The sequence below is a fragment of the Poecilia latipinna genome, unplaced genomic scaffold (genome assembly GCF_001443285.1).
Source record: "Poecilia latipinna isolate Pla-1442-1.1 unplaced genomic scaffold, P_latipinna-1.0 Scaffold2948, whole genome shotgun sequence".
Lineage (NCBI taxonomy): Eukaryota > Metazoa > Chordata > Actinopteri > Cyprinodontiformes > Poeciliidae > Poecilia > Poecilia latipinna.
The window spans coordinates 1-24,329 of NW_015115564.1; the positions used below are offsets into that span (position 1 = coordinate 1).

The 24,329-nt window shown below is 37.0% G+C and overlaps 1 protein-coding gene across 1 annotated transcript in view; it reads left to right on the top strand.

Moving 5' to 3' along the window:
• Positions 1-1,514: 1,514 nt before the first annotated feature.
• The window catches only part of LOC106939685 (ephrin type-A receptor 3-like), a 37,466-nt gene continuing 14,651 nt past the window's right edge, over positions 1,515-24,329 (top strand). The window contains exons 1-10 of the mRNA XM_015022182.1: positions 1,515-1,575; positions 2,220-2,395; positions 8,417-8,579; positions 10,007-10,112; positions 10,545-10,609; positions 11,677-11,802; positions 13,879-14,064; positions 18,569-18,630; positions 21,180-21,389; positions 23,776-23,925. Coding sequence (XP_014877668.1) covers positions 1,515-1,575; positions 2,220-2,395; positions 8,417-8,579; positions 10,007-10,112; positions 10,545-10,609; positions 11,677-11,802; positions 13,879-14,064; positions 18,569-18,630; positions 21,180-21,389; positions 23,776-23,925 — 1,305 coding nt within the window. The remainder of the gene's footprint in view (positions 1,576-2,219; positions 2,396-8,416; positions 8,580-10,006; positions 10,113-10,544; positions 10,610-11,676; positions 11,803-13,878; positions 14,065-18,568; positions 18,631-21,179; positions 21,390-23,775; positions 23,926-24,329) is intronic.

Consider the following 24,329-nt stretch of genomic DNA (forward strand, 5'->3'; position numbering starts at 1 on the left):
TTAGTCTTTCTTAACTCATAGCTTTTTGCATCATGGACAAAAACTGAATTTGATGTCATGTTGCCAAAGCACCTTTCTTACATGTTTGTGTCCCTGACACTTCCTTAAGCTTTCCCTTAACATTGTCTTTCTGCTTGCCACTCACCCTCGAAGATCCTCAGACATATTCTTTTACCTGAGCTGTGGTTTTCAGAAGCCCCTCTAGTGTTACGATGGGCCTTCCGACCTCTTTTCTGATTGATGCTCTCCTCACCCTGCAAGTCAGTTTAGGTAGATGGCCATGTCTTGATAGGTTTGCAGATGTGCTGTACTTCTTTCTTCAGATGATGGATTGTACAGTTGAACGTTTAGGATATCGTTGCATAACTGAACACTGATCTGTCTTCTGAGTTCTGTGATCCTCACAAAGCTGTTTACTTTTTTTGTTTTTTTTTCCCCCTGCGAGGCTTTTAAATAACAGCTATTTTTTAATACTGCACACATGAACTCTGGTTACTCATTTGGTTACACTTGCACAGTATGTCTTATAGGGTTACCACAGTAAACAGAGGCTGTCCCACTTCTCAGGTGTTTATTTGCAAAAAGAAAGTTCATTTAATTTCACATGTATGCATACATACCCTGCACTGCCTACTTTTCTACGGTATCATTATGAGAAAATACGTAAAAGTTAAAATGGTAATAACACTGTTAAAAGTCACAGTACCAACAATCAACTATATCATTATCCACTGCCTCCGATTGTTGTGTGTTATTTCCTAACGTGAAATATACCAATTGTCAGTATTGAAAGCCGTTATATGCATTCTGTGCTGTGTCACTTTTACAGTTTTGCCTTAGACAGAAAAAGAGAGTGACAGGAATTTAAGTGCTTGGCGATAGACATTAAGAGAGAGATATAAGAGGGGTGTGGAAAAAAAAAAAAAAAAAACAGGGAGGAGAGGAACTTGAAGCTGCCTCCAAGCGACCCAGACTCAGTAAATCATTACCACCATAAACCACAGAGCCAATAAAAAGCACAGCCTCACCCCGCTGTTGGAGCCAAAGGGAGAGGAGGAGGAAAGGAGGCGCATGGGGGTATAGGAACAGATTCTACCCATCTGGATTCATTACAGGAGAAAAAAATAACTTCCCGCAGAAATACACACAAGCATGCATATGCACACTCAGACGCATTCTGTGGCCATATAATCATAATCAAGAGAGGCTTGAACATTTCAAAGACAAACATGTTTTTTCCTGTGGTCTAATAAAATTAAAAGTCGATGCCTCAGATGCTGAGTTGGGCCCGAAGCTGCCTGGCAATTAGAGAGCAGTAAAAAGGGAAATAAGAGAGGGAGTGAGAAGACAGAGGGAGAGAGAGAAGGCAAAAGAGAGAGAGATAGAAATAGAGTAGCAGACCGAGGGACGAAAGCAATGCTTGATAAAGGCAGAGATGTGTAGAATCACTAGATTGGGACCATGTGAACTCCCTGAGGCAAGGCGATGCATGGGTGAAGAATTGGCAAGGAAAAATGGCAAGGAGAAGAGAGCAACAGACCAAAAGAGACGAGGACAGTGGAGGGAGACGCGGAAGTAAAAGGTTCACAATGTTTCCACAGAAAAATATCACAGGCCTTCCAAAAATGTGTTGGAAGAATAGAAACTGCGGTAAAACCTGACAGACAAACTATGACATTTGGGATAAAGTTTGGTCTATGAGACTATGGATATCTTTTACTATACTTTATAATACAATGAGCGGCTTATTTAGTCAGCTAGTGGTGGGATCTTTGGAGGGTTTTTTTTTTTCTATTATTTGTTGGTCATTGTTTTTTTTGTTTGTTTTTTTTTAATGTATGGCGGTAGATTTGAGTCTTGTTCATTTTATCACATATTATTGAAGCTCCCTCAGTTGAAAGAATATTAATATAAAAGGATTCAAGGATTTTTTTTATTGTCATACCACCTTGAGAGTTTGTGGTACGAAAAAAAGAATACTGGTAAGGGTACTAGGAAATGACAAATTGCAGCACTGTAGGTAGAGCTATGAGTAACTGTTAATATAATTATCTATCTATCTAGCTAACTATCAATCTATCTTGCTACAGTATCTGTCTTGATTCTGCCCATGTTTCACCCTCACATTTCAGCAAACTGAATTAGGCTAATAGGAGCTACAGACAGTTTCCAGTATTCAGCACCAGGGCCTGAACTTCCATTGAACCTTACATTAACAGAACCTTCTCTCTCCCTCCTACACCTTGTGTCTGTCTATGTCTCTGGCCCAGCTCCCTCTCCAGTAACTGTGATCCGAAAGGAGAAGACGTCTCGAAACAGTGTCTCATTGTCCTGGCAGGAACCAGACAGACCCAACGGCATCATCCTGGACTATGAGATTAAATACTACGAAAAGGTTGGTGGAGAAAATAGTTAAAGGGTCATAATAACATAAACCTTTAGTCCATGTGTCTTCAAAGAAGGAAGGGTGATCTACAGACCCTCTTTTGAGCTAGATTTCATTTTCAAAAATATGTTAAATGAATTTCTTTACTCAGAACTGATGGAAGGAATTAAATGCATATAGCACATACTAGTAGGCTTTAAGAGAAAAACATTCCACTGATGTTTATGAGTTTGTTTATTCTACTGCACTGACTCAAGTTTTCACTGTACACCTGGAAGCCGTGTTTGACTGAGGTCAGATCCCATTCACACCACAAACAAACTTCTCTAAACTTTGGAACCGAACTGAGATCACCTCATCCAAACGATCTTGATATGGTTGTTTTTCTCCATACCCTAGTGTTATTGCTGTGGTTGCTTCTATATAAATTAACTGCACCAAAGAGGGAAACTAGCCAGAGTTTGTTTAAAAGAGCCTGAGCACCTCCGGTATGAAAGCACTCCTTTATGGCGTTTCCCATGAAATGATGCCGACCAATTAGCTGCAAGAAGAAATGGTGTGTTGACCAGTTTTGAGCCTGCAGGCGTTGTTTTTGTGTACGTTGCTTTAAAAATTATGCTTAGAAATGAAGAGTTTTCAAACAAATGAAGCACCATGAGACATGATCATACCCCAGACACATTGCATGACCTACGCACACCATAAATACTCACAACTCCAACTACAAAAAATTGAGTGTTACATCTAGTCGAATTACATTTGTCAGACTTACTTTATTTAGGTTGGATTGACTTTGATTAATTTTAAGAAATTAGCTCAATTTTTTTAAAATTGGACGCCCTTTTTTTTAAGTTCATGTAGCGTGCCTTGACTTTGACTCAGTATCATATCACATAGCAATACAAACAGTCTATGCAAAAAATAAATAAATTGAGATACAAATGTTATGTTGTTTTTTTAGTGTTTATGCTGATAGAAAGGTGTTCTGTCCTCAGACTGAACATCAACCATGTCAAAGACCACCACTTGATTCCAGCTTACAGAGATGAGATACTGATCAGAAAGCAACTGTGTCTTTGTCCATCCATTGGTACGCAACAGTCTTTAACAGGATGCAATGGCATAATATAATTAAAAAGACAGAGAGCTTCCCGAATGTAATCTTTTTGACAAGAGGAGTGACTCACTGAGGAAGTGGATGAAAGTGAAGCAGACAACACTGCAGACACAGCACAATTAGAGCAGGAAGTTATTCTTGAACAGTACTAGCTTTATTTAATAGAAATATTTTAAGCTACGTACCGTAGGGAGATTGTTGTGTCAGTGTTTTAATTTTTTTAATATAGTGATTTTTATTATTAATGTCTGAAAAAGGTTTAATGCTCAGCATTTTCCATCCCCCCAAAGTTTAACTAAATTCATAAAACACATGTCAAGGAATGTGCTTTTTCTATTTTTTTTTTTTTTATTATTAAATATTAAGCTGAATCTGTACTCATACCTTTCTAGGTCTTGTATCAGCACTTGAGCTTGGAAATATATTTGGCTCACTTCAGCAGTCTCACTATCCAGCCAAATGGCTTTCAGCTCAAGGAGAGATCCTGCATTTTAATTCAAACTTTAAAACAACCAATTTCTTACCATATTTGTTTTTTTTTTTTGTTTTTTTTTGCGTGTCCTCCTTTAGTTTTTTTATTTCTTCTACTTATTCCCCTTACATTGAACACATTTTTATTTTTTATCCTTCATTTCCATCTTTTCCTTAATCTCTCATGCTGTTCTCCTCTGCAGTTAGCTCCTTAATGGAGACAAGTTTTATGGCAGACAGTAAATGCATCTGTGGGGCCCCTCATTTCTCTGTGAGGGAAATTAGTGCAGAACGAATTACACTGGCTTTCAGCGCCGATGCTGTGCTAGGTTGACATTTGATGGTGCAATTAGCCGTGGATGCAAGTTTAATCAGCCTGGCCTATTCTCTGTGTATTAATGCGTGTGTGTGTGTGAGCATCAGTGAAACTCAGATCATATTGCCTGAATGCCAATTGTGGCCCTTTATGTCTTGATTAGTAAGCTGACAGAAGCTCTTTGCTTCCTGAACTCTGTGCTCTTCTTTGATATATTTTCCTTAGACGTTAAAACAAGAACAAGTTAATAACAAAGGGTCAAATCTCTTTGCATGTCTAATTGTAAACTGGGATTGCTGAAATTCTAGCATACGCTCTGCCATGGCAAATGCTTGATGATTAAAAACAGAACTGTTATGGAGTTCAGAGGATAGACGGAATGGAGAGTCTTGACACTTTTGCACCGAGTCCCAGTATTTGAAATCCTTCAGGAAAAATAAATATTCAACCCAAGGATTTTAATTCCTTGTCAAAAAGCTCTCTCTTCCAGAAACCAGAACTCAACCAACTAGACAAGACTCCTCCTAGATCACTGAAAGAGAGAGGCCCCTTTGTGCAGCATGCGGATTCTCACTGAGCATACCAGCTATTAGGGCCCACGGTGCACACATCTGAACACAAAGTTTTCTTTGTAAAAATCATACTACAATTTACCGTTGAAATGCAGAATTGAAAATCATATGTTTACATCTAATAAAAGGCAAATTATTTTGTTTTCTTGTATTTAACATTAAATTAGGCTAAACGTAATAAGAAGGATCTTTTTTTTTGGCTCTAACAATCTTCAAATTCAGAAGAGTACATTGATTTTCTTCTAGAATTGCCTCTTAAACTGTGTGATTGAGTCAAACATGCTAGGTATCCTTCAACAAGCTTCTTCTGATTGCTGGCTTGCATTTTTGCCCTTCCTTTTTGCAGTTGGTGCTGTTTTATTTTTGAAGTCATGTAAAGTCATAATAGCTTCTTACAATATAAATGGCCTTGTATTCCATGTCAGTTCAGGACATATTTTACTGTAGATAATGACACTCTCTTTCCAGCGTCTGTCAGCATCTGGTCTTTTGTTGATTTTCTAAGATTGTTGTACACCTTTCCACCAAGACAAATAATCCATCTCCTTCCTGAGTGCTACAATTGATACTTTGACTTGTGCAGAATTGGTAAACATATGAATATGGCACCTGTATAAATCAGGAAATTGTGCACAAGAATGAAACATATTATTTTGTCTGATTTCTTGTGGTTTTATCATGATGTCTCTTAGATTTGAAGGTTAAAGTTTATCCAGAGACATGCCCCCATTTAAATCACATGTTTTGAATTAACCTATCAGAAGCTTGCAAAGCCAGAAGATCATCATCTGGGCTTCTCTAAATGATTTAAAGACGTATTACTTAAGGTAGCAGGATATTAGATAATTTTGTGATGTGATTGGTAAATATTCTGATGTCATCAGGTGCGATATGTGCCCATTTCCTTATTTCCTCTGTTTTTTCTGTGCTTCCATCACTCTTTGACATTTAGCATTTTGAGCAATGTCATGTGTGTCTGGGAAGAGCACCTGCTTCCGCCAGACTCTGCTCACCTGGCTAAATATTTCATCAGCTTGTAAAATGCAAACTCATGACGCTGGGACTATACTGTTTTTGCCGGTGCTTATTCCACTCCAAGTTGTCCTTTGTGATAAGAATATTGCAATAATTATTGATCTGTGTCTCTTTGGATTAATTCAGCATTTAACAATAATTTTGATTATCATAGCTGACCTAAAACATGAAAGGTTTTGTCTAAATTCATGTCATATTGTGAAAAAAGTCGAAATGTCTCTTTTTATAATTTACACAATTATGTAGTTTTACCTGTGTGTATATGGTCTTTAGAAAAAAAAATAAACATAAGATAATATGCAGAGAGAATAAGTAGCGTAATTCAAAATATATTAACATTATCACCACATATTTCATATGATAAACCAACACAAAGCAGGACTAATACAAATACCATAATTTTCAGATCTTCATTTGAATTTGAATTTGTGAGACGTTTATCATTGCCTTTCCATTACACAATGTTGCAATGTTAATGACTTCTAAATCCCAGCACATTACATTAAAAATTGTGCTTCTAACTTGGTAAAATGTGGAAAAGTTAATGAAGTGAGAAAAATCATGAGAAACATTTACAAAATGCTCATTAAAGTGATTGATTGTTAATGGTACACCTGGCACAGCAAAGGACATAAATGAAACATTTCATAGGGATTTATTTTTTAAAGATGATCTATTTAACACATTTGCATTCCTGGTCTGCAGACACTTAATCAGGAATTTCTGGCATCAAACTTTAAAGCAGTATCCTTCTGGCCAAGCATCACTGTGTGACGTTTCAATTTCTAAAATAACTTCCAACCCTACGGACCTTACTTCTATGTCACACAGTTATGGAACTACCAGCTCAAATGTCCTACGTGTCAGAGCCCTTGTGTTGTTCATTTCCTATCCTATACGTAGCAAGAGCTACACAGCTCTGGTGATATTCTTGGGAATTCCCAACCAGAGAGCTTCCCAGAAGAAAAGATGTGTTTCATCTTCAGGAGAGCTGTATGATCTATATGATCTGTCTGTCGCTTCCACTGGCGAAAAGGGGCGCTCTGCAGCTACCAAGACATTCACAAGGGCACTTTGTGAAAACATAATTTGTGGGGGTAGACTTTGCGGACTGCTTCTGCATTTCTTATCATTCTAATCTAAAAAGCTGAGAGATAACTTAAAAACCGATTGAGTTGAAGCTGTTTATTTAGTCTTAAGACTCCTTAAACAAAAGGAATGCCTGTTGAAACAGGTATTTACAAGACTTCTGTTGTGCATCCATGACTGCATGTGCACACATAGGAGCTGTAATTAGCTGCAGCTTTGTTTGGACTATCAAGGCAAAGCTGAACACAGGGGCCTTGTTAAAACCTAACAGGATTTTAGTGAAACGTCTATATTGTGCGATGCAAATAGTCTCCCGCCCTCTCTTGTTGTTTCATCACACCTGTGTTTTATTTTCAGGGGATCACATGTTGTCTCAATCACTGCCCTGTGACAGGCTGCCTAAGATTTATAGTCGTGATGAAAAGTCGTTCCAGCGCAGGTCTGGTGTATCAGTTTCCTCCTCAGACACGTACATGTTTGAAAAGCTTTGCGTACCATTAGAGCTCTTCCCCATGAAGAAGCGTGAAGCTTCCTCTCGACACTGAACACACAGACTTGTGTGTTCATGTCTGTGTGTCTTGAAGTCCCTATGACGACTGCCTGTTCAAATAAACATCTGGCATTAAATCGGGTCAATAAAAAGAGTCTTTGACATGTTCTGGTCTCGACTGACTTTTACGAGTTTGTCAACAATTCCAGACATAACTCAGTTTTGGGATTGATGATGAAGTCATCTGCAATAGATTTTTATTAGGGTTAAAGTCAGGCTTGTGCTGTTTTTTATCTGTAAAACCATGTTTCACTGCTTAGAACTGGGTCAAAAATGGTGTGTTTGCAATTTTGTGTTGGCCATGGACTGACAACATAATCTTAGACATAAAGAAAGTTAAAGAATTTCAACCTTTGGGGCATTACGAACTTTTGGTTTTTCGTTGTTGTTGTAAATAGCTTCAGTCTAAAGCGATTTTCTTTTTCTTACAGCTACATTGAGTCTTGTCTTGTCCTTAAGAAAACTCAGTAAAATATACACATGGATATGTTGTATATCCTCTCTTTCTCATCCAACCTTTGCTCTGTTCTCTCTTCTTTTTTCCACCGTCCTTTCTTCCATTTCACATCTGGAAACAATGAATTGAATGCAGACCTGGTGTGTAAATCTACCTGTTGTCCTGTCACTAGAGATCAGTAGGGAAGAAGTCATAAAATATAAAAAGGATAATTCATCAACCTGAGAAGGAAGCTGTCAAATGCTCTGCCCTCCCTTTTCCTCTATACATGTGCATGTATTCAAAAATGGGTATCCATTTAGTCTGTATGCACTTGTGTATTAAGTGAACTATATTCCATTATGACACCAACATAAAGAACGGGAATATAGAACATTATTATTACAAATACAGAATTTCCAACCGTTTTCTACTGTCTTCCAGGAAGAGCAGGAGACCAGCTATACCATTCTTCGAGCTCGGGGTTGTAATGTGACCCTGAATGGTCTGAAGCCCAACACAGCCTACCTGCTCCAGATCAGAGCTCGCACTGCCGCTGGATATGGAGCCAGCAGCCCCAGCTTCCAGTTTGAAACCAGCCCTGACTGTAAGCTCAGCATGTGGAGGATTTTTTTTTTCTAACTGAAAATCTGTAGTGCTGTGCAAGAATACCTTTTTTTCAATTTCTTTTGCGTCACTACCACTAACAACATATAATTGTAAGTTACAGGCCAAATAAAGTAGTGTGTAATTTTGAGGTGGAAGCACAAGGTTTAGTTGTTTTTTTTATTTATTTATTTTTTTTTACAAATAAAAGTCTGAAAAGTTTGGCAGACACATTTATGCAGCCTCATCTACTCTGATACACCTAAGTAAAATCCAGTGAAACCAACCGCATATTTGATAATAAATTGTAATTTAATCGCTGTGTAAATCCAGCTGTTATTTGAAGGCCTTGAATATTTGTTAGAGAACATTGGAGGACAAGCAACATCATGAAGACCAAACATGAAATTTATTAAGTTGTGGAAAAGTAGTAAGCAGGGTTAGGTGATGGAACAATACCAATCCAAGCCACTATGTAATTTAAAGTCTAGAAAATATTTGCAAACCTACCAAGAAATGGCAGGACAAGTAAAAAATAAATCTATTGGTTGTGTGCTCCATAAATCTGCCTTTTATGGAAGAAAGACAACAGGATAGCACTGTTACAGGAGAGCCCTGGGAACTCTGCTTGCAGTCTGACACAAGCCATGCAGGGGACAGAGCGAACATGTTGAAGGAATAGCTATAAACAGAGTGTGCATCTTGGTTTCAACCCAAAATATAACATGAGGTGAAAAACTAAAACTAGAGATTGCCTTGAACACACAGTCTCTACAGTCAACCGTGGTGATGCAGCGTCATGCTTTAGGCATCTGTAAGTCAGAGAATACACAGAGCTAAATGTAGGGTAGTTTGAGAAAAATAAGACAAACTTGCTAGAAGACGAAAAAGACTCAAAACTTTGGTGGAGGTTCACCTTCCAACAAGAAAATATCCCTGAACATCCTTCTGGAACTGGAATGAGGTTTAGATCAAATCATACTGATGTGTTTGTCGGCTCAGATGATGTCTACTGAAAATCTGTGGTAAGATTTCTACCCAGATTTTAAAAATAATAACAAAAGACATGACAGACTGTTTTGTATAAAATGGGCAAGAATTTCAGTTTCTAGATGTGTGAAGCGTGAACCATTCAAGGTAGTTGTACAAAAAATGGAAAATGGAAACTAGATAAAAATGGATAGTAAACTTTTGAATTTTTCATTTGTAAACAAATTAAATCCAAATATAATTTTCTTCCAGTGCATAACTGTTAGCTGTTGTTGGCCTCCAACAAAAACTCCAAACACGAATACATCGACGTTTATGGTTGTGACGCAACAAAATATGAAAAGCTTCTTCCACAATGCACCGTGTACGTTTCTTTTTTTTCAGATGATACATGTGTTTTGATGTCCATAAAACACGCTGTGCTTGATTCTCTTTCAGCAGCCTTCTCAATCTCCAGTGAGAACAGCCAGGTTGTCTTAATTGCCATTTCCTGTGCGGTGGCCATCATACTGCTCACCGTGCTGCTCTACGTCCTGATTGGAAGGTCTGTCCCCAATCAGTCATCTGGATTTTAAATTGTAGTCTCCTTCAATCACATCAGTCTGTTTACTCTCTGCTTTCAGTTGGAAATGATTACTAATTGAATAAGGGTTTTTAAAATAATTTATTTACCTTATGCATCACACACTACAAATTTATATTCAAAACATCTGCGCTTGAGCTATCCGTATATTGTGTGTATTCGTGTGTGTGGTGGCTGCGAGCAGATGTGTGGCTCAAGTTGGCTGACAGGAGTCTTCAGACAGACCACACTGTAAATCCGTGGCACATTACAAGACTTACTTATCCTCACTAGGCTTATAAGAGCTGATTTCTCACACACACAAAGCTCTCACCAGCCTCCAGGCTGAGCCATTGGGTGAAGTCTTACTGGAAATTGTGGCTCTAGTTTGGATTTTTCTCTCTGAATTGGCAGGTTTTGTTGCCGCAGCAAATCCAAACATCCTGATGAGAAAAGACTTCACTTTGGCAACGGCCACCGTAAGTATGCCGTGCACTGTCTTTTTCATGTCGTTTTCCGTCATTTCACGAACTTGAAAATGTAGCTGCAGAATTACGGCTCGGACAATGCTGGCTCGAGGCCTGATGCTGCCGAGCTCAACTTGATTCCACGTTAGCTATTTTAAATGTTAACAAAAACGGGGCCATGTTGAAAAGGATCTGCTTTTGTTATTGTGAAAATGTGTTATTAATATACAAAATGGAAAAGTGTTTTTGTGACCAAAAACAAGTTTAAGAATCTGTTATAGTTTCCTCTTTTTTCACCAGAATTAGTTTACAGTTAAGGATTTTAGCTTTAATACAGTTTTGTTTGATACCTTTTGATAACAACTCAAATGAATTTTATTCAGTTTTTTTTTTTCCTTTTTGCATTTTGCTTCTTGTTCTTCTCAAAGAGTCTTAAAGCAGCACTATTTATTTGACATTATTGCACCTTTAACCTTCTTCCAAGAATCAGCCCCTAACTTCCCAGACACCAAACAGACTCTGCTACACTGTGAATAATTTGTTTGGGTCAGTTACTAAACATAAATTTCGTCATGACAAGACTACTAAAACACAACACAAACACTGCAGGGTCACAGGGGGCGGAGCTGGTGCTCTAGAAAACATTAAGAGACCGCTTAAAATCATCACTTTCTCTGATTTTACTTTCTATTGGTAAACTTTTGAGTAAAATGAACATTATTTTATTCTCTGAACTACTGACGACATGTTTCTGAAATTTCAAGCAAAAATTTAGTATTTATTTGCAGAAAATGATAAATTGTCAAAATAATGAAAATGATGCAGTGCTTCAGACCTCAAATAATGCAAAGAAAAACAAGTTCATATTCATTTAGAAACAACAATACCACTATTTTAACTCAGCAAGAGTTCAGAAGTCAATATTTGGTGGAATAACCAATGGGGTTCAGTGCAGTGGTCTCTTAATTTTTTCCAGAGCTGTATATATAGTGACCCTCTTCTGAAGTTAAAGACCTCTCCCTAAGTTACCTTTTTATATTTCTCTGATCCCTGATCCCTCCTTCTTATTTTTCCTGCAGTGCGCCTGCCAGGAATCAGGACTTATGTGGATCCCCACACCTATGAGGACCCGAGCCAGGCTGTTCATGAGTTTGCCAAGGAACTTGACGCCTCCTGCATTGCTATTGATAAAGTCGTGGGAGCAGGTAGGACTGAGGGAACACATTGTTGCATTAGTCACACATGCAAGATGTGGGTTGTTTTGGACAGGTTTTTAGTAATGCCAGACTATGTTGAAGAATGAATATAATCATCTCCTCGGTTCTAATTAGACTTGTAAAAATATACCCCCTTTGTACTCACCAATATTTTTAATTGTAGCAATGTGTAATTTAGAAATTTCCTCATGACCCTGATTTCAGAATGACCTACTGAAGCAATTAAATGAAGATTAATAATGCAGAAAAAGTTCGGAATATTACATCACCATTAATGCCATTTGTTTTCGTACTTCTTTATAATTAATCTACGTGGCACAAGTAACTCTATGAGGAATAAATTAAATTCTACATGTATCAACATTTTCAAAGCACTGTCTGGATGAGTTATATTAGTGCTATACACAACAATAAGAAAGATATTATGTTTTGGTTTAACTTCCATCTATCTTTGTACTTGTTACTTATAGTACAGGAAAACAGAAAGTAACGTGAGGCAACCATCAACTACCCGTAAGCAGACACCATGAACCTTATTCTGGAAGTAAAACAAAATTCCTGTCTTGTTATTCCCCCCCCATCACTTCCTATATGGTAAAGCTGATAACTTGAGCAGGAGTGAAGACTGGACAGTGATCAATTATGATTCATGTCGAGTTCAGTCAGAGTAGATATATTCAGCCTCTGGCACACAAGTTCAGACTGCTTTCTAGAGTCCAATCAGACCTTCAAACTGCAAAACCGATGGGATGACCTGGGAAAAAAAGTACTTGACGAGACGCTGGACCATAATCAGGAAAGCTGCTTTTATTTTAGAGGGGTGATTCAAGTTTTAATACTTTTAAAGAATTAAATCAAGAACCTACTTAATACTTTTCTCATTGAGTTAAACGTTACAGTCTCCAATAAATATGTGATGTAACTGTCAAATCTTTCCTTTGATGTTTTCAAAAAAAAATAAAAAAAGTAAGTGGAGCTTGATTTTGGTATTTAGTTTTGGCAACTTAAAATGTGAACTGAACCCCTACATTTACCAAATGCAAACATTGCTGTCCATTAACTGTCTCCTGCCTACTATCCAAATTTGAAACTTTACGAGGACACAAAACCAAAACACATTTAAACCTCCTATTTCTTCGACTTTGCCTCAGCCCCTCTGATTGTTAAGTCGACTTTGATCTTGTTGGCAACTTGTGAACCTGTGTTATAAAGCAAGAACAACACAGATTACCAGTCCTCTTAGCTAGGTCAGACCTGAGCATCAAATCTAAACACCATGGTTCTCCTAAAACAGGAAAGGAGTGAGTGTTCCTAATTAAGCCTTATTAGAGCAGGATCCCCTTTCTGAGAGTGACCACATGAAGAAAGTGCCTCTGCCTTTTTTTTTTTTGTTTTTTTTTTGTTTTTTTTTTTTTTGTTTTTTTTTCCTGTGCATAGCTGAAGGCCGGGGGAATGAAGCAAACCAGGAAAGAACAGGAACACTTTTTGGTATTTAGACAGGTTGTAATTATTCTGGTTTAAGTCATTCCAGACTGTTGCTTCATGTCCACTGTTTGACCCACACTCTCTGATCCAGAGCTGCTTTTGGATATAAGTGTACTGGATTAAGAAAAAAGATCTGCACGTCTCAGCTCTGACATCACCCCACATAAACTTATTCAGGGCGTGCATGCATTTAGGCTCAACACACATTCAAACACAACACAAAGAGGTATGACCAGACTACAGTAGTTGTATAGTCTAGCCAGGAGTCTGTCACATGGACCTATGAAGTGGCTACAAAGCTTGCTCTCCCTTACAAAAACATACACATTCTCCACAGACTTTCTCAGTTTATCTTAGGATGGGCAAAACTCAGCCATCTCCTCAAGATCAAATAAAGCTCTGTGAGCTCTTGAAATGTTGATAACACAATTTAACTCCAGATAACCAAAAGTTTGAAAAATCATACTGGCGAAAAGACAGCGAGACGGATAGAAGTTAAATATTTATGACGATTGAAATAAAAAATGATATGCACTCAAACAAGTGATTTGTGTTGTGTCTATGTTATCTTAACTGTAGGTGAGTTTGGAGAAGTGTGCAGTGGTCGCCTAAAACTGCCCAGCAAGAAGGAGATCTGTGTGGCCATCAAGACTCTTAAAGGAGGTTACACAGACAAGCAGAGGCGGGACTTCCTTGCAGAAGCATCAATCATGGGACAGTTTGATCACCCCAACATCATCAGGCTGGAGGGTGTAGTGACACGCAGTAAGTGCATTCATAATCAACTTAAACATTTATAGACACAGAAAGACTTCTTTTCTCAGTCACTGCAGCAAAATAATTTTGTTTAATGAGTACCTGAAGTGTCAGTCTCCAGCTATGTTGTCACAAATTTAAAGCCAACTTTTCACATGTTTCAAAAACGGGGAAAGAAGCAAAGGTTGCAAACTAGTGTGCGGATCTCATGTCTCTGAAAAACCGAGAGAGTTCTCACCTCCAAGCTTTAGGTTTGGACCTCACTCTGGAGGGGAAACTTTGCTACGTGAGCTTAAAAAACCTTTTTGAGAACTTGAGTAAGTTATTTCAAATTATACTGTTTCCATAAATCTTTTCCAATGCAATACTCCATGATGCACATAAAAAAAGCATTGATGGAAACATGCAAAATAGCGTATAACCCTGAAACATTTCATTTTAACACATGCAACTTTTATGAATATTTATAATATTTTATTTAATAAACCAAAAATAAATCACTGTAGAGGGAAAATAATACATATGAATGTTATAAAATGAGTCTGCAACTATTAGGTCACAGCTATCAGACAACTATTAGAAATCATTTTCATGTTCTACTGTTCTACTTTTGTTTTCTTTTATCACATTACAACCTCTAACTGCAGTGTTTGTTATTAGAATTTTATGTAATGGACCAAACAATGTTTTCCATATTTCCAAACTAAAAGCAATAAGATCAAATGATCATTTGATTATTATTTTATTTTCATTTCGAACTTGATAGTATAAAATCGCACATATGAACAAGGAATGCAAAAGACACATATTTAAAAAAATGTTTTTCAGTGTGAATTGTTCCACAAATTAAAATAATATATGGCTGTGCATTTGCTTTTAAGCCAAGCAGGGCACACGGCAAACACGTAGAAGAAGATCCATCAGTCCATTTACATTCAAAAGTTCTGGCCTCGTGCAAAATGTTGCTTGGAAGAAAGTCTACTCTGCACATTTCCCTGAATACATCATACCCACCATGAATCATGGCGGTGGCAGCATCATGATATGGAGAAGCTGATCAGAGCTGACAGAACATTGGAAAGAAATTCTGACAAAAAAAAAGAACAATTAAGAGCTGAAAAAGCTTTAATACTGGACATGAAGTTCCACTTGCAGCTGTAATTGCAGCAGAAGGTTGGCTGAATCTATGCATGTCACACTTTTGGGGGTTTTATTTGTAATTTGTATTTTATCTGAACCATGTTCCCTTTCACTTATTATGCACAACTTTCATACATCACAAAAAAATCCCAATACAATACACTTAAAATTTATGATTGCATTGTTGCAAAATTCCCAAATACATTCCAGGTTACAAATACTTTTGTAAGGCATAGTACGTTGGATTAGGCAGAATTCAGGTCAATTAAGTGTTTTATTATTTAAAAAAAAAAAAAAAAGGCAAGCAGAAAACGCATTAACCAGAAAATGACAGTTTCTACATTTTCCTTACAAGGATAGGATTATTGTTTTTTGGTCTGTTATTTTTTTAGACCAATTGTGGATTTGCAATTGTCTATGACAAATGGTTCCACAAATGCCTAACACTTCTGTGTAAAAAGCAACGACTTTTACTGAGCTGCTGTGGCATAAATCTCTGCAGATCAATGTGCTCTGATCAAAGTCTGTGTCAGGCACAAGCATTAAATCCATAAATCCATATCTCTGACTTGCACCCCTCTGGGCCTCTTTATAAGACCATCATTAGCACACACAAGACCTCTTTAAAAGGGAACGACCGAAGAAAGAGGAAAATAATGAGTCTGAACTTTGCCGCTAAGAAAAAAGACCTGGCCTCTTACTGTCCCTGCGGCACTTGCCTAGTTAAGTAGTTCAACCGCTACAGTTGTTCTTAAAATACCTGAAGAAACTCCTCTGACTTTACTTTCTCAGATTTTTTATCTCACATTTATTTCTTATTTTTACTTTCCCTGATTTTCCACTATCTAAAAGAAAAACTTTGTGCCTTAGCTGATTCTTGAAATTGATTTCACGTACTTGACTCTTGCCACTCTTATCTCCGCCTGCATTTAGTTTTTGCAAGGATAATACTGAAATAAAACTTCCTGCAAAACGTTGAGCTTTGTTTGAAACCTTCTTGATGCCAACGTCAACTGCACCACTCTGGAGTCTAGATTCAAACTGTTTAAGCAGAGTACTGTGATATGTCAAGTGTTTAATTCTGTTAATTTTATAAAAAAAATTATAAAAAAAAAAGTTTTAGAAAAAAGTAGTATCAGGTCAATGAAAAGGGTTTTTAAATAGAGAAATGCACTCTCTTCAATGTGGTGTGACATAAAGATGAAAAGCTTTATGAGGCTACTGTGGTCGGCTTTTGCTCATCTGGATTTTGATAAACTGCTGGCTCATGAACTGCCCCCAAAATCTTAAACAGGTTTTAGGTTTTGCTTTAGAATCATGGATGGGAAAACTTTTTTTTTTTTTTTCCATTCAATTTTCCATTAACATTTTGAGATACCACACACTGTGAACAGCCAGATTCTCAAACCGCGACTTTTTGTGGCTTACTCTGCTTTTGGTGTGTATCACTGACTGTCTGCTGGAGAACTATCAAGTCAACTGTCTCCTCTATGATTGTGTAGGAAATGTCACAACATTGCTACATTAAAAAGTACTTTTTATTGGTATTGTGTAGTTTTCATATTTGGGAAAAAGAAATAGTCATAACCACCAAGATTGATTTCTCAATGATTTCTAATTAACTGAAACACACATTTATGTTTGATCTTTTTTTATATTAAGTTGAAACCGAATGTCTGATTAGAATGATGTATCTCTTTCTGCAGTTAATGAACCAGCATTGAATTCTGTCACAACTAGTTTCACTTGTTACACTAAGACTAGTAGACGCATCGGGTGCATGTGTGTGTGCATATGGCATTTGTGGAGATGTTCTGAACACATGTGCATAAGTCAGAGCAGCACAAGTGCAGGCCCTACTTTTAGAGGGTCCATTTGATATGCTTCCCCACGCAGACACACACCTAAACGCCCAAACACACACAGCTGGAGGGTGATTTATTAAGCTGCTCCTGTTAATTCTTAATAATCCTGAGACTTTCACACCCCATTTACCTTGCTGCTGCTTTTGGCTGATCCATGGGCTGCATGTTTGCAGGATCAGACACGCGCGCGCGCGCTCACGCACGCATGCTCACATGTGCTTTCTTCGCTTTCAAACCGCTACACACACATCTGCATTTGCACACAGACTCTCGCACTTTAGCTGACGGAACAAAGGGGCCTTGGGGCCTTTATCTTCACTGCCAAAATTGAGAATAGAGAGAAAGAGGGAAGGGAAGAGGGCGGAGGACAAGCAGGAGGATAGTATGCGTGTGTGTGTGTGTGTGTGTGTGTGTGTGTGTGTGTTCCTGTCGGCCACTATAAAAGTCATTTGTTGGTAAAGGGAACAATCCATCACATCCTTTTAGGAAGTGGGTGTGGGCGGAGGTCGTTTTACACCAGCTTTAGTTGAATGATGAGATGTTTTACTATAATTGTTATTGAAAGTTTTGAAATTACTGGCAAAATCCATGCTTCTTAATTAAATAGTCACAGAAACGAAAATACACAAATGTAATGTCTGAATTAAGAAGGTTTTATGGGAAATAAATAAAAGTACAATTTAGTAATCCCACAGTAATTTGAAGTAATTTGTAGATATAAATCAATTTTACCACATTAAATTTAATCTGGATAATATTTTTCAATAGAATATTAATTTACTCAAAGGATAATGTTTTTTGCTTTATTTGGATTAAATACTGTTTTTACAGTGATTTTCTTAGATTCTTACTTTAGTTAAAATTTTTAACAAATTACACAAAAGACTCAACTTTTGTCCTTTAAGAAAATATATTCTCAATAATATTAGAGAAGAGATCGAGGGATGGGGTAACAAAGGAAAGGTAGGTCAGAAATAAAAAGGGGCAGAGGGAAGGAGGGCACATAAATCAGAATCAAACTGGAGAAGAAGCACAAACCGCAGTTAAGTCAAGAGTGACGTACAGAGAACCTATCTGGGACACAAACAAGTCCTTCCTCTGACTCTCTTCAATCAACATCTGGGGTAATCTGAAGATTTTTTTTTTACATTCCCTGCAATTTCCAAACATTCCCTGGCCAATGACTGATCAAATACAGATGGCACAAGGAAGCATGGTTTTACAATCAGAGGATCCAAAGAAATAAACACGTTTCACTTTAACATCTGACCTATAGGAAACCAAGATACCAAGATGTAACCGATCCTTGTATTAAAAAAATATCGGCCATCTTCAGTCTGGTCCCTGTAATGGGGCTTTTAGTTTTACTTTACTTTAACTCACCACACTGTTTAATAAATTTGACTTTTCCCATTTCCACTAATAATGTTTTGCTGCCAGTTTTATGGTAGTGTGACCGTTTGTGTTTGTAGAAATTATAACCATTAACAGAAGTTTTCTCTTTCCAGGTAAGCCCGTTATGATTGTCACTGAGTACATGGAGAACGGATCCCTCGATAGCTTCCTAAGAGTAAGTAATTGCATAAACACATGGACCAATGGAGTCAAGGATGACTTGTTATGCATGTTAGGACAAATCATAAAACTACTGAAAATTAAGAAACAATATCTGTGTTCCAAAGGTACAACAGTTTGTTGTCTGCATCTGCGTTCTGTTAAAAATCCCAATCTAGTGTGGCAGACGACAAGTTGAGCCAGGGTCTGTCAGAGGTCTCTTCCTGTTGAAGGGAAGTTGTTTCTTGCCACTATCACCACATGCTTCCTTGTTAGGTGGCAGTGCTGTAAAGTCGTTGACCTAGTTCAATCAGCTGGGCATCTTTTGATCTAAACTTTATAAATTGAATTTGCCTTCGAATCAAATTAGAATGTATTTGAATTTGAGTGGCTAAATCAAGTTTTATATTTAGGTCAATTATTTAGCTTTTTGTAAAGTGCCTGGAGATGGCATTTGTTATGAATTTGCACAATAGAAATAAACCAAACTGAAATGATAATGCAACACGTCACATCGGACTCGTAACCAGGCAATCTAAGATGGGCATTTTAAAACATTGTTTTTGATGTACAAGACCATTGTTTGAGCTTTGGTTTGTGTTTCTAACGACATTCTAAATAACTTCCAGTGCTATTCCAAAAATGAAACCATCATTCTTTTGAATGACGGCAGCGCAGCAGCTGTAATTGAAGTTGATGGACGGAACAGTTGTTGAGAAAGAACAGACAGGCCGGCAAATTCTTTTATGTTTCTTTTTTTCTTTTTTCATGGAAAGAAAGTAGTATATACCGATGTATTCAACATGTTTAATTGAAGCAACTTATTTTCCATTGAAAACATTTTTAGTTATTTTTTTCTTCCATGGTACTTTCTGATCTGTTCATTCGCTATGAAAGAAAGAACAAAATCTATCCACGGCTCATGCAAATGGGATGATTGCAGACGCTATGCAATCCAGTCAGAGTTGCCATTATCATGCAAAAACCTATTTTTAGGCATTTGAGAAATCTTGCTAAAAATTAAAATGGATTCATGTGGCAATGGAGAACACTTTGGTTGGATTTTGCTGTTCTTTTTTTTTTCTTTAATGAATTTGTTGCTGGATCAGGAGTAGAGGGTATCCAGTTAGAAATTCAGTATTTATATTTAAGTTTGTTTTATTATCAAAGCACAAACTATATAAAATGTATACAGATATATTAATTTAATGTACTGAATATGTTTAAACCTGTTTATGAACTCAGAATCCCTTCAGTTTAATTCCTCTCTTGTTGTTTTTTTTTTTTTTTCAACTTTTAGCTCTACTCTGTCTCAGGTTCACACATTATATACCACAAGTTTGATTTTGTAGTGCAAACTACATAAGGAATTGTTTTTCCTTTCTGCTTCAAAACCTTTTTCCATTCTGCTATTTGGAAAATCACATTCCAAATACATATTGTGTAATTTGTCATACACAATTATAAGGTTCATGTCCATATTTCACACACACATTGACTTTAAATTGTCAATACATGTTCATTTAGCTTGAAAAAAGAAGGAAAAAAAAACTTGAAAATGTGATTTTTTTTTTTTTTATCGGTCTCATAAAGTATCAATATTTGTTGAGTTGTATTCTCATTGCTTTTCCAGTTCAGCTGGATTTTTACTGTTGCCATGGCTCAGTTGTTTGCTGAAGAATTGATCCACTCACTGAAATTAGTTAAAGTACATCAGCCAAGTTACATTACTGGCTTGAAAGCATGAGTGCCAATGCCTGTTTTACACATTTTTTCCACGTCTGTACTGTATCCAAACATACCCATGGCGGCTATAACTGTTATTTCCTCATGTTTTCCCGGAGGCCTGTTCTTCATCACCAAGAACGGGGGCGCACATACAAATACACGCACGTCCATGTTCTCTGTGTTATGCATCGCAGCTTATGTCAGCATACTGCATCCACCGAAGCTTTGAAGTGACTAAACCAGGTGGCCTGGCCTATAAAGGGTCCGGATGAAATAAGAGAAGAAGTGGGTCTGATTGGTTTTCAAAGAAAAACACGCTCATCATACAAACTCATCTTGCTCTTAGTTCTCCTTGCGGTGTTTGACAAGCAGAGGGTAAAGTAGAGCAAGAGGAAACCCGCAGATGACCACTGATACAAAACAGAGACATACAAGAAATGTTGGACACTTTTAGATTCTTTGGAAATTTCTTTGTACTAGCTACAGGATGCCAAGGGTGGAGGTCCAATGGTTCATTATCTGTAATCCAAATAGTGGTTGTGGTTGAATTGTGCCAAACAACTTTAGGGGGGTATGAATACTTCTTCAAGTTGTTCAAATTTCTTTAACCTAACTTTCATCCAGTCATTTTTATAGCCCTGGGATTCAGCTTAAGCTTAAGATTGAGTACAGGAATGTCAGAGGTGTTTTTTAAAGGTTAATGAAAATTTTGCAGGTTCTAATGAGAAAAGGTCATTCTCCACCTCTCGTATTTATATTCAAAAAGTACAGCATTCGCAGTTTTGTACGTTTATTTCCTATAACTCTTTCTCCCTTGCCTGTTTTTCTTTCTTTTAGAAAAATGATGCCCAGTTTACAGGAATCCAGCTGGTCGGCATGCTGCGTGGCATCGCCTCGGGCATGAAATATTTGTCAGACATGGGCTACGTTCACCGAGACCTGGCAGCCCGAAACATTCTGGTCAACAGCAATCTGGTGTGCAAAGTGTCAGACTTTGGCCTGTCCAGAGTACTGGAGGACGACCCGGAGGCTGCGTACACCACCAGGGTAAGCTGGGCCACAAAGGCAAATCAAGAACACGGTGAACTACATGAATTATTGCACTGAGAAAGGTCCTGCGGCTCATCATTCTTCTTTGTTAGGTGCTTATTGAAATAAAAAACAACTTTGCCAAAATCATAGAAAGATACACAGCTTAAGTTTTTATTTTTGCACATCACAGTATAGACAGATATAATGTAGTGTTTTTATTTGTAACAAAACTGCACAGAATTTTCTTCTCTAAAAGCAGTTTTTTTTTTTTTATTTCGAAGAATGTTGTTTAGGAAGTGTGAAACATTATGTGAAGATATAGATTTTCTTTGTTCAGTTTCCTTCAAAGTAGAATGAGTTTTAATTTTACTCTGGAGATTTGTAGATGTACAAGTTCTACATGCAGACACATTCTAAAGGAATATAAAACCCAAAATATATTTATCCAGTTGACAGATTTTTTTATTTATTTAAATAATTGCAAACATTATTTAGGTTAATCCAGAACAGCAACATAAAAGAGGATTCGTGATGAAAATAATGACTTAACCTCATTAGCATTTTTGTGATTTTTGTTCTTGATTTACTTCTGCAGTAGATGCTCTTGTCAGAAACTGAAACATAGCAGGAGCCGTGTCATGTTCCAGACGTTCATCTGTCTTTTTTTTCTCCTGTGTATATGTGTATGTGCATAAGTGGTCAGCATAGCGTCTTCTGGTCTAAACTATCCATGCAACCCTTTAAAACAGGGTTTAATTTGCTGGTTGAGAATTGCTTTTCAAATAAACAGTCTGTGTGGCATTTGCCTTTCTCACAGAAGATGCATAAAATGGAATAATAACACAGATTCACAACTCCATCATCCATGAGACTCAAAGGCTTGTTAGAAGCTTTTTTTTATTGTTTCTTGTCTCTGCTTGAATAAACTTTTGATTTTTGTATATGCATGTCTAGACTTTTTTTTTTTTTTTTACCGCCGCTTGAGAGTTTAATAGAGCATATGTTTAGGAAGATGTCATATTTATGAGATTTATAAGTTTATTTGTGCAATCATTTGTCTGTGTTTTCACTGTCCTTTCTTTTTCCAGTGTTTCCATCAGCAGTAGACAGCATAATAACTTAGATTTTTTTAGATAACAGTCTGTATAACTGTGCATTCCAAAGCAAAGGCGAACTGACTTGGCTGTCTCTGTTACAATTGGCCAATGTCAACATCCTCTCCTTAGCACTATTTTCTTCATTTGTCTTGCTTTTCAGGAAGAAAAACAAATTTTGTTGCACAAAGGAAACATTGGAATATAATTTGGTTTATATTTTCCTTCCTTTCTTTAATGTTGATGTGAATTAATCTTAATTAAGACTAAATCTGTTCAAATATTTTTGTTATAATTTAATTCTGTGAGTCAATATTTTTGCCTCAAGTTTTTATAAACCGGATGGCTTATTTTGGTTTAGCTTCTCTTTGATTCATCATAAATTTAGATCCAGACATCTTCTACTTTTAACTGGTTTGAGCACACTTGTATTAATAAAAAGTAATTTTAGAAGCTCTCTAATTTGCCATTTACCATTGCATATTGGAAAACATTTGTCACACTGGTCTGTATGCAAGGGATAAAAGGCATATTTTTTGGAACGTCGAGTATTGCTGAATTTTTGCGTATACGTATTTTTTTCATGTGCTTCAAGTTTAAATTATGAGTGGGTATCAGTATAATGACATGTTAATAAATAAATGTTTTCATACTTGGAAGTACATTTCAATACTCTGTGAATACCCCTAAGTTTTTAGATAATAATTAGCTGAATGAATCAGACAGTCATCCTGTCAGTTTCACTTTTAGTTTTAAGCATCTGGCATGCTAAGAACACTGACTCTTCATCACTGCAGACAGAGTGTCTGTACGTTGTTGCATGAGATTAAGAAATCTTGCTGTTGGGCAATTTCCTCCATATTTGAACTGCAGTTAAGTAAATGCCATAGCAGTGGTTCACCTCTGTTATATACATATAGAACTCATGCTTTCTAACTTTTTAATATGTCCAACAATGTGTAGGAAGGCAGTGATGGAGCTTTTTGAACTAATGCAGCATATCTTCCTACACCATTGAAACAAAAAACACAGTAGTGTTAGGGAGATAATAGGGTGGCAAAGGAGAGGCATAAGATTCCAGCCTGGGATGGAAAATTCACTCTTATACTTTATGCCTTGCTATCAAGTAATTTATCTTTGCACATGAAGGTCACAAATTACATGAAACAACTCTTTACCACTTGATTCCACGACTCCCCCAAGAGCCAGCAATGTCCGCATAGAATTATAGAATTCATCCACACAAAAAAAAATCATATTAAGGCAAAATCATATCATATGATAATTCTTTCTCTTACTGATCACAGGGAGGAAAAATCCCCATCCGGTGGACAGCCCCAGAGGCAATCGCCTACAGGAAGTTTACATCAGCCAGCGATGCTTGGAGTTATGGCATCGTTCTCTGGGAGGTGATGTCATATGGAGAACGGCCATACTGGGAGATGTCCAATCAGGATGTAAGTGTTGCCAATTTTCTATTCTTTTTTAAGAAGGGGAGACAACTAAACCTCTTATTAGTGTGGTGTGGGGCAACCACGACACCAAAGGGGTTGGCAGCTTCGCTCAAGCTTCATCCAGATTCTCTTGCATCCTTTTCAGAACCTTTGCAAAAACTAAATGATTCAAAACCAACTACCTCTGTTGAAAGATTAAGACTAGTTTTGTGAAACAAACTGAATGACCTACATTCCCACAGTTGGGGAGTTTTATATAAAACGAAAAACGATGAAACAACCTAAATTCTAAACAAATATTTGTATTAAAACATAAACCAGTTAGTGATATGCAAGAATAAACCAGTTTTTTTTTTTTTTTTTTTTTTTTTTTTTGGTTTTTTTTTTTTTTTTTTTTTTTTGCGTAA